This window comes from Catharus ustulatus, chromosome 1, assembly GCF_009819885.2.
Source record: "Catharus ustulatus isolate bCatUst1 chromosome 1, bCatUst1.pri.v2, whole genome shotgun sequence".
NCBI classification, from domain to species: Eukaryota; Metazoa; Chordata; class Aves; order Passeriformes; family Turdidae; genus Catharus; species Catharus ustulatus.
The window spans coordinates 151,244,229-151,257,029 of NC_046221.1; the positions used below are offsets into that span (position 1 = coordinate 151,244,229).

Here is a 12,801-nt window from a genome sequence, read left to right on the forward strand (position 1 = left end):
TCATGGGGCCATCACTGTATTTGTAAAGAACCTTGCTGCACTTCCATGGGGGATTCCCATTTAGGTGAATACTCAAATGCTTGAATATTTAGATGATCAGACCTCTGAAAAAGCATGTAAGAGTGTATCAGGAAGTGACAGCCTTGCAGATCCTGCTCTGAAAAGTCCCCTCCTGACAATGGAGAAAGAGGCACCTTGGCCAACCCTTGCTAGCAGTGCTTTTACAAGAGTAGAGCAGTGAGGATGCTATTGGGTACTGGTCTAGGTGGTGGTCAGCACCAGATTAGAAAGGAAACATCCCTTGTCCCCACAGACCCCCAGAGCTGAGTATCCCATCCTGTAACTGCATGTGCTGCTCCCTACCCATGACTGAGTAACTTTGCTATTCCTTGTCTGTCTTGGAAAGGCTCAACTCTGTTTTCTGATTTCAACACCTCTTCTTCAAAGGGCCCCAAAAGCTTTGTCAGAATTTGCATCAAAACTCACCACAACAGCCTATTAGAAACCAGGTTTTTAATGCCCAGCAATCCCAAATTTCTTTAGCTATAGGCATGAGGTGAGAAGTTTGTGAAGGGAAGGAGCACAGGGCTGCAGCCAAAGCAGAGCTGGCCACAGACCTTGGCATCTCCAAGCACCTGGGGGTGAAGTGAGGGCTCCCCAAAGATGCTGTGCTCAATCCTGCTGCAGCCCTGCCTCTTTTTTGCCCTCCCCATTTCCTGCCCAGCTGTGCAAGGTACCGCTTGGTCCCACATGAACACAAAGAAAATCACTAGTTATATGATATGGGAATTAAAAAAATCTGCTTCTAAGCTTAAACCAATGACTGTGGCAATGGTTTGCAAACATGGGATTATGGCCCCAAGTCAACTTTTTTTTCCCTCAGTTTTGGGTACAGTCACGAGCCTGGCAGGAATCTGCATTAGCCAAAACGCATGGCAGCAACTGGTGTCTCCTGGAGTTCAGAGCTGAGTGGGATCACAACAGGATGGAGTTTGGGAAGGCAGCACTGCAGGGTTAGGAATAAACATCTCCCTGGGGCAGACTTTCCATAATTGGCCATGACAAGGCTTCTTTCTCCAGAGAGCTGGAGCTGGTCTGCGAGGAAGCAAGGATGAATCACTGCTCCAGCTCAGTTTGGCAAGTGCCATGATTTAGTTCTGCTTTGCACAGGGAGGAGATGATGATATAGACTGAAAGACAGAAGAGAAGTCTAGCCAAAGGCTTCTGAGCTGGGAGAGGAGTTTGAGTTCCCACTCCTTTTTCACAGGTTTACTCAGATCCTTAGAAGGAAACCCTGGCAATATCCAGTGTGCAAAAACAATTCCCTTTATCAACAAAGGGAGGGAACAATGGGTACTCCTGAACACAAAGCCCATGCAAACAATAATAGCCCTTTTATTTTGCATTGTTAAACCAGCAGTTGTTACTAAATACTTCCTTCCAGCCCTCTACTTTGTTAACTATTTCTGTCACTCATCTGCTCAATTTATGGGAGAGAATCTTGGTGTCTGGAGCTGGTTTACTGCAATGTGGTGGTGACCCACAGACATGGCTGTGCAGCCTTTTGTGAAGAGGAAGGTTGAGCGTGGTTTCCTCATGCCATCCACCCTTTGAGATGTTGCACTTTCTTTCAAATATGAAGAAAAAGGGGTGCTGTTTCGGCCATCCTTGCTCTTGATCATGGTCATCTGTAAAGCTCCTTGCTATCTCAGCAATCTTACCAAGCCCAGTGACCTAACAGCAGTTCACAGCCTGTTCAGTGCCTGATGATGAATCCCCTCCCTTTAAAAGTATGCACTTAGTGGCAGAACCCCACGAAAATATTGGTGGAGCCAGAGCTATTTTGCCAAGTGGCAGATTTAGACTTGCTCTTCTTGGAAAGCTGGCTTCCTGTCACTGGCTTTGTCTCATGGGCTTTTTTCCAGTGGTTTGGAGAGAGGAGAAAGGGAAAAAGAAACTGTTCCTCCCAAATACCTCTTCTCTTTCACATCCCCTTTCCTCCATGTGTCCTCTCTGCTATTCTACGTTTCAGGAACTCCATTAGCCAAAGTCATCCTAGCTAACTCCACTGCTATTCCTCATGCAAAAGGAGAAGGAAGATCCCTGCAAAATAAGACCCCTTGAAAAAGAAGATGCAGACAATCTTAATTTCCATCCCATCTTCTCCTGATCCTTCAGAGGGCAGGCAGATGGAACAAAAATCTTCCCTGCACTGTGGAAGAGTATTAGCTCAGAAAAGTCAAATCTGCTTCTTGTTGCAATATGAGAGTTCAGATCAAAGCATCAGTCTTTTGCCAATTTCTAATTAGCTGTTAGGAACATTAAAATTTTATTTCTTATGACCTGACTGCCACAGCAAACTCAGGCAGCTGCTCCTGGGCTGGCTACAAGACTGGAGCTTGGGGCTTCCTATTCTAAACACTCCCACCACTGGAAATGGAAAGCTCAGTCAGCAATGCACAGGGCTGGGGCAGACAGCTGAGTTTGCATGACAGCAAAAATCTTACTTTCCCTGGAGATACCAGCATCCCTCTTCACTTTTAAAGTCTGTACAAGGACAAATCCTACACTGGGTTCTTACCCAGTATCTTTTCCCTGTTTCCTCTTGAGATGCTGGGTAAGGCCTCCAGACTGGACTCAGCAGCACCACATGCAATATCAGCCAGGTGAATACAGTGTGAGCCCAAAGCTCATGACCTTTCTGGCACAGGGTCTGGGAAGGACTAACACTGCTGGTGCCTTCAAGGTCAGGACTTTGTGTGACCCCATGAAGATTGCCCATGTGCTCTCTGCAGAGTGAGGTGGGTCCTTTCTGGGAAGAAAAGCACAAAATACCAAGGAAGTACCAAAAGTCATTTAGAGGAGGTTAGAACAGGGGACACACTGGAGTGTAAGGCACCCATGGTCAAAGAGTTTGTGTGGCAGTTTTCCCTTTGGTGTCCATGTGTCAGTCTCTGGATCATAGCAGTCCAAGGAATCCAGGTCCTGGATGACATTGTCTGAGGTGAGACATCGTCCTCCTGTGACATACAGCTTGTTCTTGATGACAGTAGCCCCATGATGCATTCGTCTGTCCTTCATGTCTGCACATTTAACAAACTTGTTGCCTTTTGTATCATAAGCAATTATTCTCCGGGTGTACCCTGAATGCAAAACCAGAGGTGGAAGAGATGGGAATTAAGCACTTATGGCCAGCAGAAGGAATAATAATAATAATAACAATAACAATAACAATAACAATAACAATAACAATAAATTTCATGCTGGTCTTCAATATAGCCTATTATAGTAGTATATAATTTGGCAAAATTAAGATATCTAAACTATAAAGCCTATAAAGCTCATTGGATCAGGCAACCAATCTGCCAAACACAGCTGGAGCTTGCAGTTACCTGCACATGCCTTCAAACATCTGAAAATACTTGTTTTTACCAAACAGACTCCTAGAGCTTCACTTGGAAATGCAGAAACCAATGGCACATACGATGGGCCTTGTTGGGTTGGAGTTGTAGCTGTCTGCCGACTGGAGCTGGGCATGCAACATCATGGTGCCACCAGTGCCCACTCCCCTCCTAAAGCCCTCGGCACCACATCTGTGCTGGCCACTGTGCCAGTGACCCAGGGGACATCTCTTCCTCTGAGGACTGATGTAACCTCGGATCGACTGGGAGGTAAGGGCTGGTAGCAGTGTGGGTTCAATCCTCTGCTCTACTAAAGATACTGTGCACCTCATCTTTCCTTAAATAATTCAACACATGGTTCCTCCTGGCAGTCTGTGGTTAGGAAGAGCCATTAAGGGCCAGATTATCAATGACATGATACACCCAACTGCCATGGGCAGAGGCTGGTCCTCGGGTTGAAAAAGACACCGGGAGGTTTCCTCTTTCCTGTTTCACACTCCTTTTGGGATAATTCCCAATTACCCCCAGGAGGCAGCTAAAAGATCAACCACCACCTCATGGACCCACCCATCCTGACAAGCCATCCATGGCCCTGGGGTAAGCGTGCTTTCCATTCTCCCAAGTGGAGCAGACAGGGAGGACCAGGCTGCAGGTCAGCAGGATAGGCTCAGGACCCCCATGCTCCTGGCTGCCTCCCAAGAGCAGTAACTTGCATTGGCTTTTCCTGTTTCCTCCACCCAGGTACTGCTCCTTGGGGTAAGAAAGTGCCTCATGGAGAATTTATCTCCATTTCAATTGCCATGAGAGAAGTGTATGGAGGGTGGGCACACTTCTTTACTTCTCAAGATCCGGGTGCTTTTTGAGGGAGCACCCTAAACAGGAAGGCTGGGAAAACCCTCAGGATCTGGGCAGGAGGAGGGAGAGGGAAGGTGAAACAGAGCCTAACTTACCACCTACGATGATAATCTGGTCTCCAATCATGACAGCTGGTGCACAGACATTCTTCACTACTCTGGTCTCCATACGAAACCACATATTCCTGGAGACATGGTAAACCTGACAAAAAAATAAAGATATTCACACAGATGTTTATGTTTCATTTTAACTGACATCTGTAATTACAGAGGAACTTCTGGGTTTTATTTTGCCCTAATAAATACAATCCTCTGGCTCAAACTGCTGGAAATCTGAGAATGTACCTACTTTTTTCCCCTAATATGTCCCCTTGGAAAGCATTCTGAATCCCCAAGATTGTCGGCTCAGGAGATGCGAGCACAAGCACTAAAGCAGTGTATCTGCCATGTGAAGGCTTCTTGCACGGCTGTTAAATCACTGTAACTAGTTCTCCCAAAGGGCAAGCTGATTCATTTCATTTTCCAGTAATTCTGTGTATTCCTTATTAGCCTTAGCAATTTCCTGGGCAAACAAACTTCAGCTTCACCTAGCTCTGCTGGCAGCCACTGTGTTTGCCCAGCTGCTATATTTATGCCTGTGACTGGTATGCACTCAGACTGGCAAAGGGACTTAGAGTGGTATCTAAGTCATCGATTTATGTGAGAAAAAAAAGCTGTTGCCAGATGATGATCATTCAGTCATCTGCATCTGGATGACACAAACTTTTATGTCATGTTATCTGCTTCTTAATATAGCAAGTATCACCAGGGCATCTCCCCACTAACTGATAAATACATTTCCTTCCCCCTGATAATGAAGTACCGTTACAAAGCACTGCTCATGTCCTGGTTGCCATCTTAGCTTAAAGATCCTTCTCAGTTAAAGCACCTTGAACAGTGAAAAACACTCATAGGAAAAGAAACATTACAATGTTGCTAAAGCATCAAATCAGATAAGAAAAAATTTAATGTATTTTTTCCTACTAGTAGAGTGTAACGGCTGAAGGCAGGCAGAGAGCCAGCAACATGTGTCAGGAGCCACATTTTTAACACAACTGTTTATCCAAAATGACTGTCAGTTTGAGTTCTGGCCCTTTGATGAGTGAGTGTCTAATCGGTCTAATGATCGCGAGTGTTTGCGTTTGCTGTGAGCGAGCAGGTGCGCGGCTGAGACCCCAGCTCAGTGCCAAGTGGAAAGCACTGATTTTGGTGAGATTGGTACAGGCATGAAGCCAGGCAGGGGGAGCTGCTGCTGCCTGCCATGGCATCACCTGCCCTGGCCCTAGTGCTTATCAGTGGCACCCAAAGCAGTGCCTTGGGAATGCTGCCTGAAAAACATTCAGAAGGGGAAAATGGAAGAGCTGCAATGCTCCTTGAGGCCATGGATCAACTCATCCTGCCTCTTGCTGCAACACACAGTGAAGTTTTTTTGAGTGGTTTGATTTCCTCATGAAGGTGATGGACTGTTGAATATCTTAGAAGAAATTGCCTACAACAAGCAGGACTGACCATTACCTGGATAAGCCGAACAGGGTTTTGCATTATATCTTCTCCCCCAAAGAGGTAAACCCTCTGATCTTTGGCAGCAACAGCAGGGTGAAGGACGGCAACAGGCATGTTTGCCATGCTCTCACAGGTGTTGTAGACACTATCGTATCTTTCCACAGAATTCAGGATTTCCTGGTTTTCACCAATTCCACCGAATGATAAAATATAATTTTTATATGCCAGGCTTCTGTGGGAGTAACGTGGAACTAGCATGTGCTCAATCAACCTCCACTGATTGAGTTTGAGGGAGTAAATGTAAATATTACCACTGACCAGACTTTTCTTATTGCTAACAGGCATCCCTCCGAGCACAAAAATATTGCTGTGTAAACTCACTGCAGAGGCTTTGTAGAGGCGCATGGGAAGTTTGGCCAGGCTCAGCCATTGGTTCGTCTTGTCATCATACAGCAGGACATCCCTCGTTGTCTGCTGGCTGTCCTTCCTGCCCCCGATGATGATGAGGAACTCTTGGTTGGAGTACCGGCGAGGAACATGCATCATGGGTTTGATGTCGGGCGTGTTGGTGCTGTACAAGGAAAACATTTGTCTCCGGGCTGACTCCAGGATGCTCCTGCAAGTGGGTGAGGACTGAACGAGTGAGTCATTAGCAATGAAATGGAAGAGGAAAGTTGGATGGACGTACTGAAGTCGGACCTTCTTGAACAGTTCTTGGATGTAGCCTCGTCGTGCCTGGAGGTCGTGCCGAATCCAGACCATCAGGGCCTCGAAGACCTGCTCCTCCTCCCCACAGAGCTCATCATCCCCAAGGTAATCGATGAGCTCCATGGGAGACAGGTCCTTCAGGTCCTCAGAAGAGGCCACCACAGGAAAACATTTCAAAGCCATGGCCCTGGCTTTCTTATTCAGGCTTTGGCAGTTCAAGACTTTTGCCAGTCTGATCATGCTCAGACAGTTGTCAGGAGTCAGCTTGTCTTGGAGGTAGGTAGAGCAGGCCTCAAACAGCTTAGGGTACTGCAGCATGGATGCAGTCTCCAAGAGGCACAAGACATTCTCAGTGGATATTAGAATCTCCCCAGTGTAAACATAAAGGATAATCTGATCCAAAATATCAGCTTCGATGCCCTTCAGAATGACTTTAGGCTGGTAACTCTCCCTGAAGTTGTTGCAGAACATTGCCTTGAAGTATGGGCTGCTGGAAGCCAGCACGTTTCGGTGGCAGGGGACTTCAAAGCCCCCGGAGCAGAGGGTAACATCGGTCAGCAGCCTGCTCTGCCGCAGAGCATTCAGCTGCTTCAGCAGCTCAGAGGAGAAGTCCTGGTCTTTGAAGAGAAACTCTTCAGTGGATCCCTCTTCCATAGCAATATATGAGACAGATGAATTCTGGACTTGGCAGAAAAAAACCCAAATTCTTAGCAGCTTTTATTGAAATATCCAGCTCCAAGGGAACAAATCAGGACTTTGATGTTGCTGTAAATATCCGTTCACTATTACATATAAAAATGGAACATGGTTTAAGAACAGTGGGAAAATAATAAAGAAGCCAAAAGGTCTCTAAGACCCTTTAAAACTTTCATAAAGTTATCAGATAGGTTGCAACTCTGAGGTCAGCACTGCCTGTGTCGTTGGCAAGAAGCAAAAGCACTGAAGTTATCTCACTGATTTTGGATTAAAGCTGGAGGACTGAAGCAATTGGTTTGTCCGTTTCCATCATGTTGAATAAACGCACTTAGACATTTATTCACTGTTTTAAAGTATTAGCAGTTTAGTAGCTTGTGCCTCTTTCCTCTAGAGTTAGTCACTCCCAAAGAATGCAAATCTGGCAGAGCTGAACTCTGCAGCAGGGCAAACGGAACCCTAGAGACTGGGAATCTGCATTAAAAGTTATTTATTAACTCTGCTTAGCTGTGGTTTTTTTATGTTAATCAGACACACAATGACTAAATTAAGTGCCAGGCAGAACAATATGATGAGTATCTCCGGTCATGGCTTAAACTGCTCAACCTGCAGTGGAACCGAAGGGTAGAAACGTTTACCTTCTGCTGTCCTTCACTGCATGCACTTACTCTCTGTCGTTTATTCTCTGCTGAGTTTTTCCATAGCTAGAGCCTGGACAAAAACCTATAAACCCCCGGGAGGTTTCTCTCAGGAGGTGGGTGATTCATGGAGGGTGATTTCTGGCCGTGCTGGTGGCGGGGCCGGTGCCGGCGCTGCGCGCAGGAGCGGCGGGCATTGTGTACATTCCAGCGCTAAGAATAGGCGCACACGGGCTCCGCGCTCTTATCGCATGTGACGCCGCCGCTGCCTTTTGCAATGACCTGGCTGGTTCTGAGCATGCCCCAGTGGTGTTTTTCTGGCAAATGTTTACGTATAATAAATAGACACGGAGAGGAAAGTTCACTTATAAAAGTCCTGGCTGTCCGTTTGGAAACAGTGGCAGGACGCTGTCCTGAAGTGCCTGGGAACTCTAGAAGCCTGTAAACAGTCTGCAATGCCTGCACTAGGCTGTCACCGCCGTTTCATGGCGAAAGGCGGAGAGAGAAGGGCTTCGAGGGACTCCAGCGGGATGGTCCGTGTCTCCACCTTATGGAGAGATGTGGGGAGCATCAGCCTGTTGCAGTGTGGTGGGAGATGCTGATGCACCGGCACCCCTGCATCCAGCACTGCTCCAAGGTGGGCAGGGAAAGCCCAGCTACCTTCACCAAGCAGAAAGTGAAGTTCACTCTTGGAGCAGTTTATCTTTATGATGCTGCTTTATATTTCGTATAGAAAACAACAGGTTGTGGCCTTTTGTCTGAGGACCTCAGCTCTCTGAACCCCCTAGCAAAGAACTTCTCAATCTGATGGCTTGAGGAAGCTCAGTGTTACAGGTGGGGGGACTGGAGCAGGCTGCTCCACTGAGCAGCAAGCTGGAAACCAAGATTCCAGAGTGGCAATTCCCTGGGTAGCACAGAGCTCCCCAGGAAACACACTTTGATGGGAACCCTGACTTGCAGATGGCTGCACATGAACAAGATGTCTAAGATCCTGTTGCAGGCAGTAAGGTCTAGTCAATATAACTGACTCTGCAAGTAATTCAGGTCACCAGTATGTGCAACCTGTATTTGGGCAGGTGGACAGTCCTCCAGGCACTGCTGGGTGTCCACAGGTGCTCAGCTGCCTCAAACACATGTAGGTGTCCATATTTAACACTCCCATGGTAGGCATCTATGATGATGAGCCTAAATCCATCCTCAGGGCTGGGATCATTCAAACACTGTGTGCCAGGGGAAGATCCTCCAGAACCCCAGCTGGTGCCTTGTCAGGGTCTTCAGCAGATGAATTGTGATGTGTCCCGGCTCTATACCAAACTCCTGGGTGTTTCAAGAGAAATAGAATTGGCTGCCCTTGCCTGGGTAACTGGGTTGGGCCCCACATCTCTGTTGAGATTTCTCCCTTTGTTCTAGGGTTGGGTTGAACCCAAAATGTAGTTTTTAAGCATCATTGTGACAGGGAAACACAAAGCAAAAGTCCTTCTCATATTTTCAAAGCCAAAGCTCACGAGTGAGTCATGTCTGCATTTAGTTACAGTGAGGCAGATGAGCAAAAAAATCGTTGGGAGCCACAGTGCCCTGATGCCAACTCCCGTGCCACGCCGGTGTTTGCAGTCCTCCATACATTCCTGCCTGTGTCCCTGGTGCAGCAGGTCACAGGGATATGGGCAGCCTGTTCTCTGAAAATGCCAGCTTTGATCATGGCCATGCTGCACATTGCCTTTCCAAGAGGATTTTCAGTAAGGATGTGGAGAAGTGCCTGAAGGCCAATCCAAACCCTGAAGGGCCAGACCCACGTTAAACACAGGGTGGAGTCAGGCTGGCAGAGCTTTCTGGAGGCTGCCCACACAATCTGTGTGTGTGCACATGCGTGTATGAAGCGAGGTGAGGGAGGGGAAGAGCAGGAGCCACTGGCCTTGACTCTTAGATGAGTCACTCTGAGGGTAAACATGGCAATCTACAGCCTTTTCCTTCTTCTCAAGTAAAGCAATGACCCAAGAATGATGTTGAGGTGCTGGGGAAAATGTACCCTCCCTCCCTACTCCCTGCTGCTGCTGCCTCACCAGCTGGACATGATCTTGCTATAAATATTTAGAGTGGCATTAAAAACCCATAGGAGAATTTTTCTCTCTCCTTGTCCAGGGAACATTAGCTACCCAAACAAAACGCCCTCTTTCTTTCTAGCTCTGTATGCATATGCTCTTGTTGCAGTCCATTCTGATGATTGATTTAGCTTTACATCTCTCTTTTGGCTCCTTGTTGCCTGTTTAGTTCTGCCTCTTCCTGGCAGCAGCTGTGGATTATTCTTTTAACCCTTACAGGAAAAAATGAAGCTATCTGACTCATTTATGAGACTGGTTTATGGGGTTGGGAAAGGCTAGGTGGGATGTTCTTTTGCTTCAGATACTGATAAATGTGGCATTTATTTAGAAGATCCCAGGCTCGATGGCTTTGCACAGTTATGCAAATTCCTGCTAGCCCAGAGTACAGAGTGTGCTGTTTAAATAGCTTACTGCTTTGGGGAGGGTGGTGTTGCTCCTTGCTGAATCCCCACACAGGTTCCTGCCAATTTAGTGCCAGGGCTTCTGAGCAATGAGGCTCCTGCTGCCTGCCTTACAACTCTCTTCATATTTTTTCCAGAGATTATGGCTTCAAACACATCTACAACCAAGTGGGCACATCAGCAGTGTTCTAGTTAGGATTTTCTTTATAAACAGACTAGAAATCACTTTTCATGCCAAAGACATTATGTCCTGTATGCCCCTCACTCTATGGGGTGGGGAGGGGAGGTGGGGCATGAGCCCTGCTGAGAGGATAGAACTGTTTCTGCTGTGGGACTGTCTAAATTGTCAGATAAAATCTGTTTCTGAACAGCTCGAGGCCAGCTTTCTAGGGAGGTATGCTATTGACTGAACCAGACCTGCGTGGTCTTTCTTTTGGGAAGACAAAATTAGTGCATTACCATGGGAGTGAGACCTTGCAGAGATAATGGTCTTGTCTGAACACAAATGGGAAAGTGGGCTCATTCACAGGGTGTGTGACCCAGCAGCACAGTGAGATGTGGCCCTTGATGGGCTGGAGTCATTGGGGGCTATTAAAAACTGTGACCCTCTAGAATTGCTACTATATTAACTCCATCCGTGGCCAATTTCTAGAAAATAGAAGCATCTACCAAAGAATGAACATGTTGTTGCAATGCTTTATACTCACCCTGCTCCTGCTCTTTCTCCTTTAGTCTTTGGCATGGTTCACTTTTGGAATTATGGTGATTGAACCTTTGATCTGACCCCGAGCAGCTCTTCTTATGTTTTAATGCAATGGGATGACGAAATGTCATGCACAAGAAACAGAGTGGAAAAAAAGCTGTAATCTGACCAGACAGCAGACAGGTGCACAGAGATTGGTGATGTCAGAGAACCTCTAAAACTCATATACTGATCCTATTACAATTCAGGTGAAAATGAACAAATATGGATAAAGAAAAAGGACTGCTCAAGACAGAGACTTCACTGAGCTTATTCAGTGTTATGTGCACTGTCTCAATGACCATCAACCCCCACAGTAATCAAGAGACAGATCATCCCTTTACCCAAATTTTAAGTCTAAATTGACAGGGGACAAGAAAAAAAAAATCCTTATTATGGACTTAATAAAACTGTGAGGGGAACAAACCAGAGGATTATCATTCCTCATTGTATAAAGAGACAGTTACAGGGGTGATAATTAATCAGATGCCATGGAGAGGATGGGAAGATGCCCCAAGCAGTAGTGGTGGCTGGTTGGGTTGGGGTGACAGCCCAGCCTAGGCTGGGAGAACATTAGCTTGCTCAGGGACTTGTACAGATGAACTTTTGAAATCTTGAAGGATGCAGATTTCACAACCTCTCTGGACAACCTGTTTCTATATATCTGTCAGGAATTTATTTTATTGCAATTTGTGAATGCTGTCTCTTGCCCACAGAAAAATCTGCTTAACTTTCTTCTGCTGCTGCTACTTGCCAGCTATCTGATCTTCTTCCTATTCTTTTAAGTCCAGATATCCTTATGGTCCTTCTCTCTCATTCCTTTGTAGCTATTTCGTTAATAATTTTCTATTTAGCTGCTCAGCAAACCTGATTTCCCTGAGTGCTATTGCCATTCACATTGGTGTGATACTTAATGCTGAACTAAGGCTTGTTTAAAGAATCTGGTTCTGATTTTGTAGGCAAGGACAACAGGCTACATCTCTAGATACTGGTCTTGAACCCCTGACCTAAACTTATAGAGGCATGGGGACAAATTTTACAATATTGGAGTCACAGAGCAATTTCCCAAGAGTCACTGTTTGCATTGTGTACAGATAGAGAGATACAGCATGTAATTCAATAATGACTTTGGCCCAGTATACGTGGGTGTGAAGATGTGTGGGCTCCTGGCTTGGTTTCAGGCCAATCTCTAATTAAAGAGTGAAAGATTAAGATGAAAGCCATTGCACTCTTCTTTAGTCAGAATGACCTACTAGCGTTAATTAAAACAGTCTTCAGGCAAAAATAAATTTGGCTGCCAAAGTTATGTGCTTCACATTAAATAAGGACATAGCTGGTTTAAAGAGTGCTGAGCTTGTAGAGGTTTCACAGAAACCACTCATACAGCTTTGGGCACTTTTGTTGTAATATTTTAAAATAAATCCTTTGCCTAAACCAGCTACTTCATGTGTATTTCAGACACCCGCTGGCTTCTTCTTCAAACTACATAATTTGAGAATGAGTACCTGCCAGCTTATCTTGGTCTGAACATAGAGTGTGCTGGAGGATAAAATATCACCCTATCACTGGACACCAAATAGATTCTTCATCTATCCTTTCTATAGTCTCTGGTTACAACAGACCCATGGCAACAGCAATAAGAAGATACTTAGATCCCACATTGCTCTGTTTTTCTGGGCCTGAACAGTAAAATGCCTGTGATAAAGGCATTCAGGTATTCAGG

The 12,801-nt window shown here is 46.0% G+C and overlaps 1 protein-coding gene across 2 annotated transcripts; it reads right to left on the bottom strand.

Annotated features, from left to right (window-relative positions):
• Positions 1-694: 694 nt before the first annotated feature.
• On the bottom strand, positions 695-8,064 carry KLHL38 (kelch like family member 38). Of its 2 annotated transcripts, none has more exons than XM_033060986.1 (4): positions 7,837-8,064; positions 6,179-7,287; positions 4,352-4,457; positions 695-3,143 (listed from the first exon to the last, which is right to left on the bottom strand). In XM_033060986.1, exons 2-4 carry the CDS (start codon positions 7,157-7,159, stop codon positions 2,857-2,859), a joined length of 1,374 nt encoding a protein of 457 aa, XP_032916877.1. In that variant the 5' UTR covers positions 7,160-7,287; positions 7,837-8,064; the 3' UTR covers positions 695-2,856. The 2 variants fall into 2 exon arrangements, with proteins under 2 accessions (XP_032916877.1, XP_032916064.1); XM_033060173.1 differs by having other exon boundaries at positions 5,810-7,287.
• Between the last annotated feature and the right edge of the window lie 4,737 nt (positions 8,065-12,801).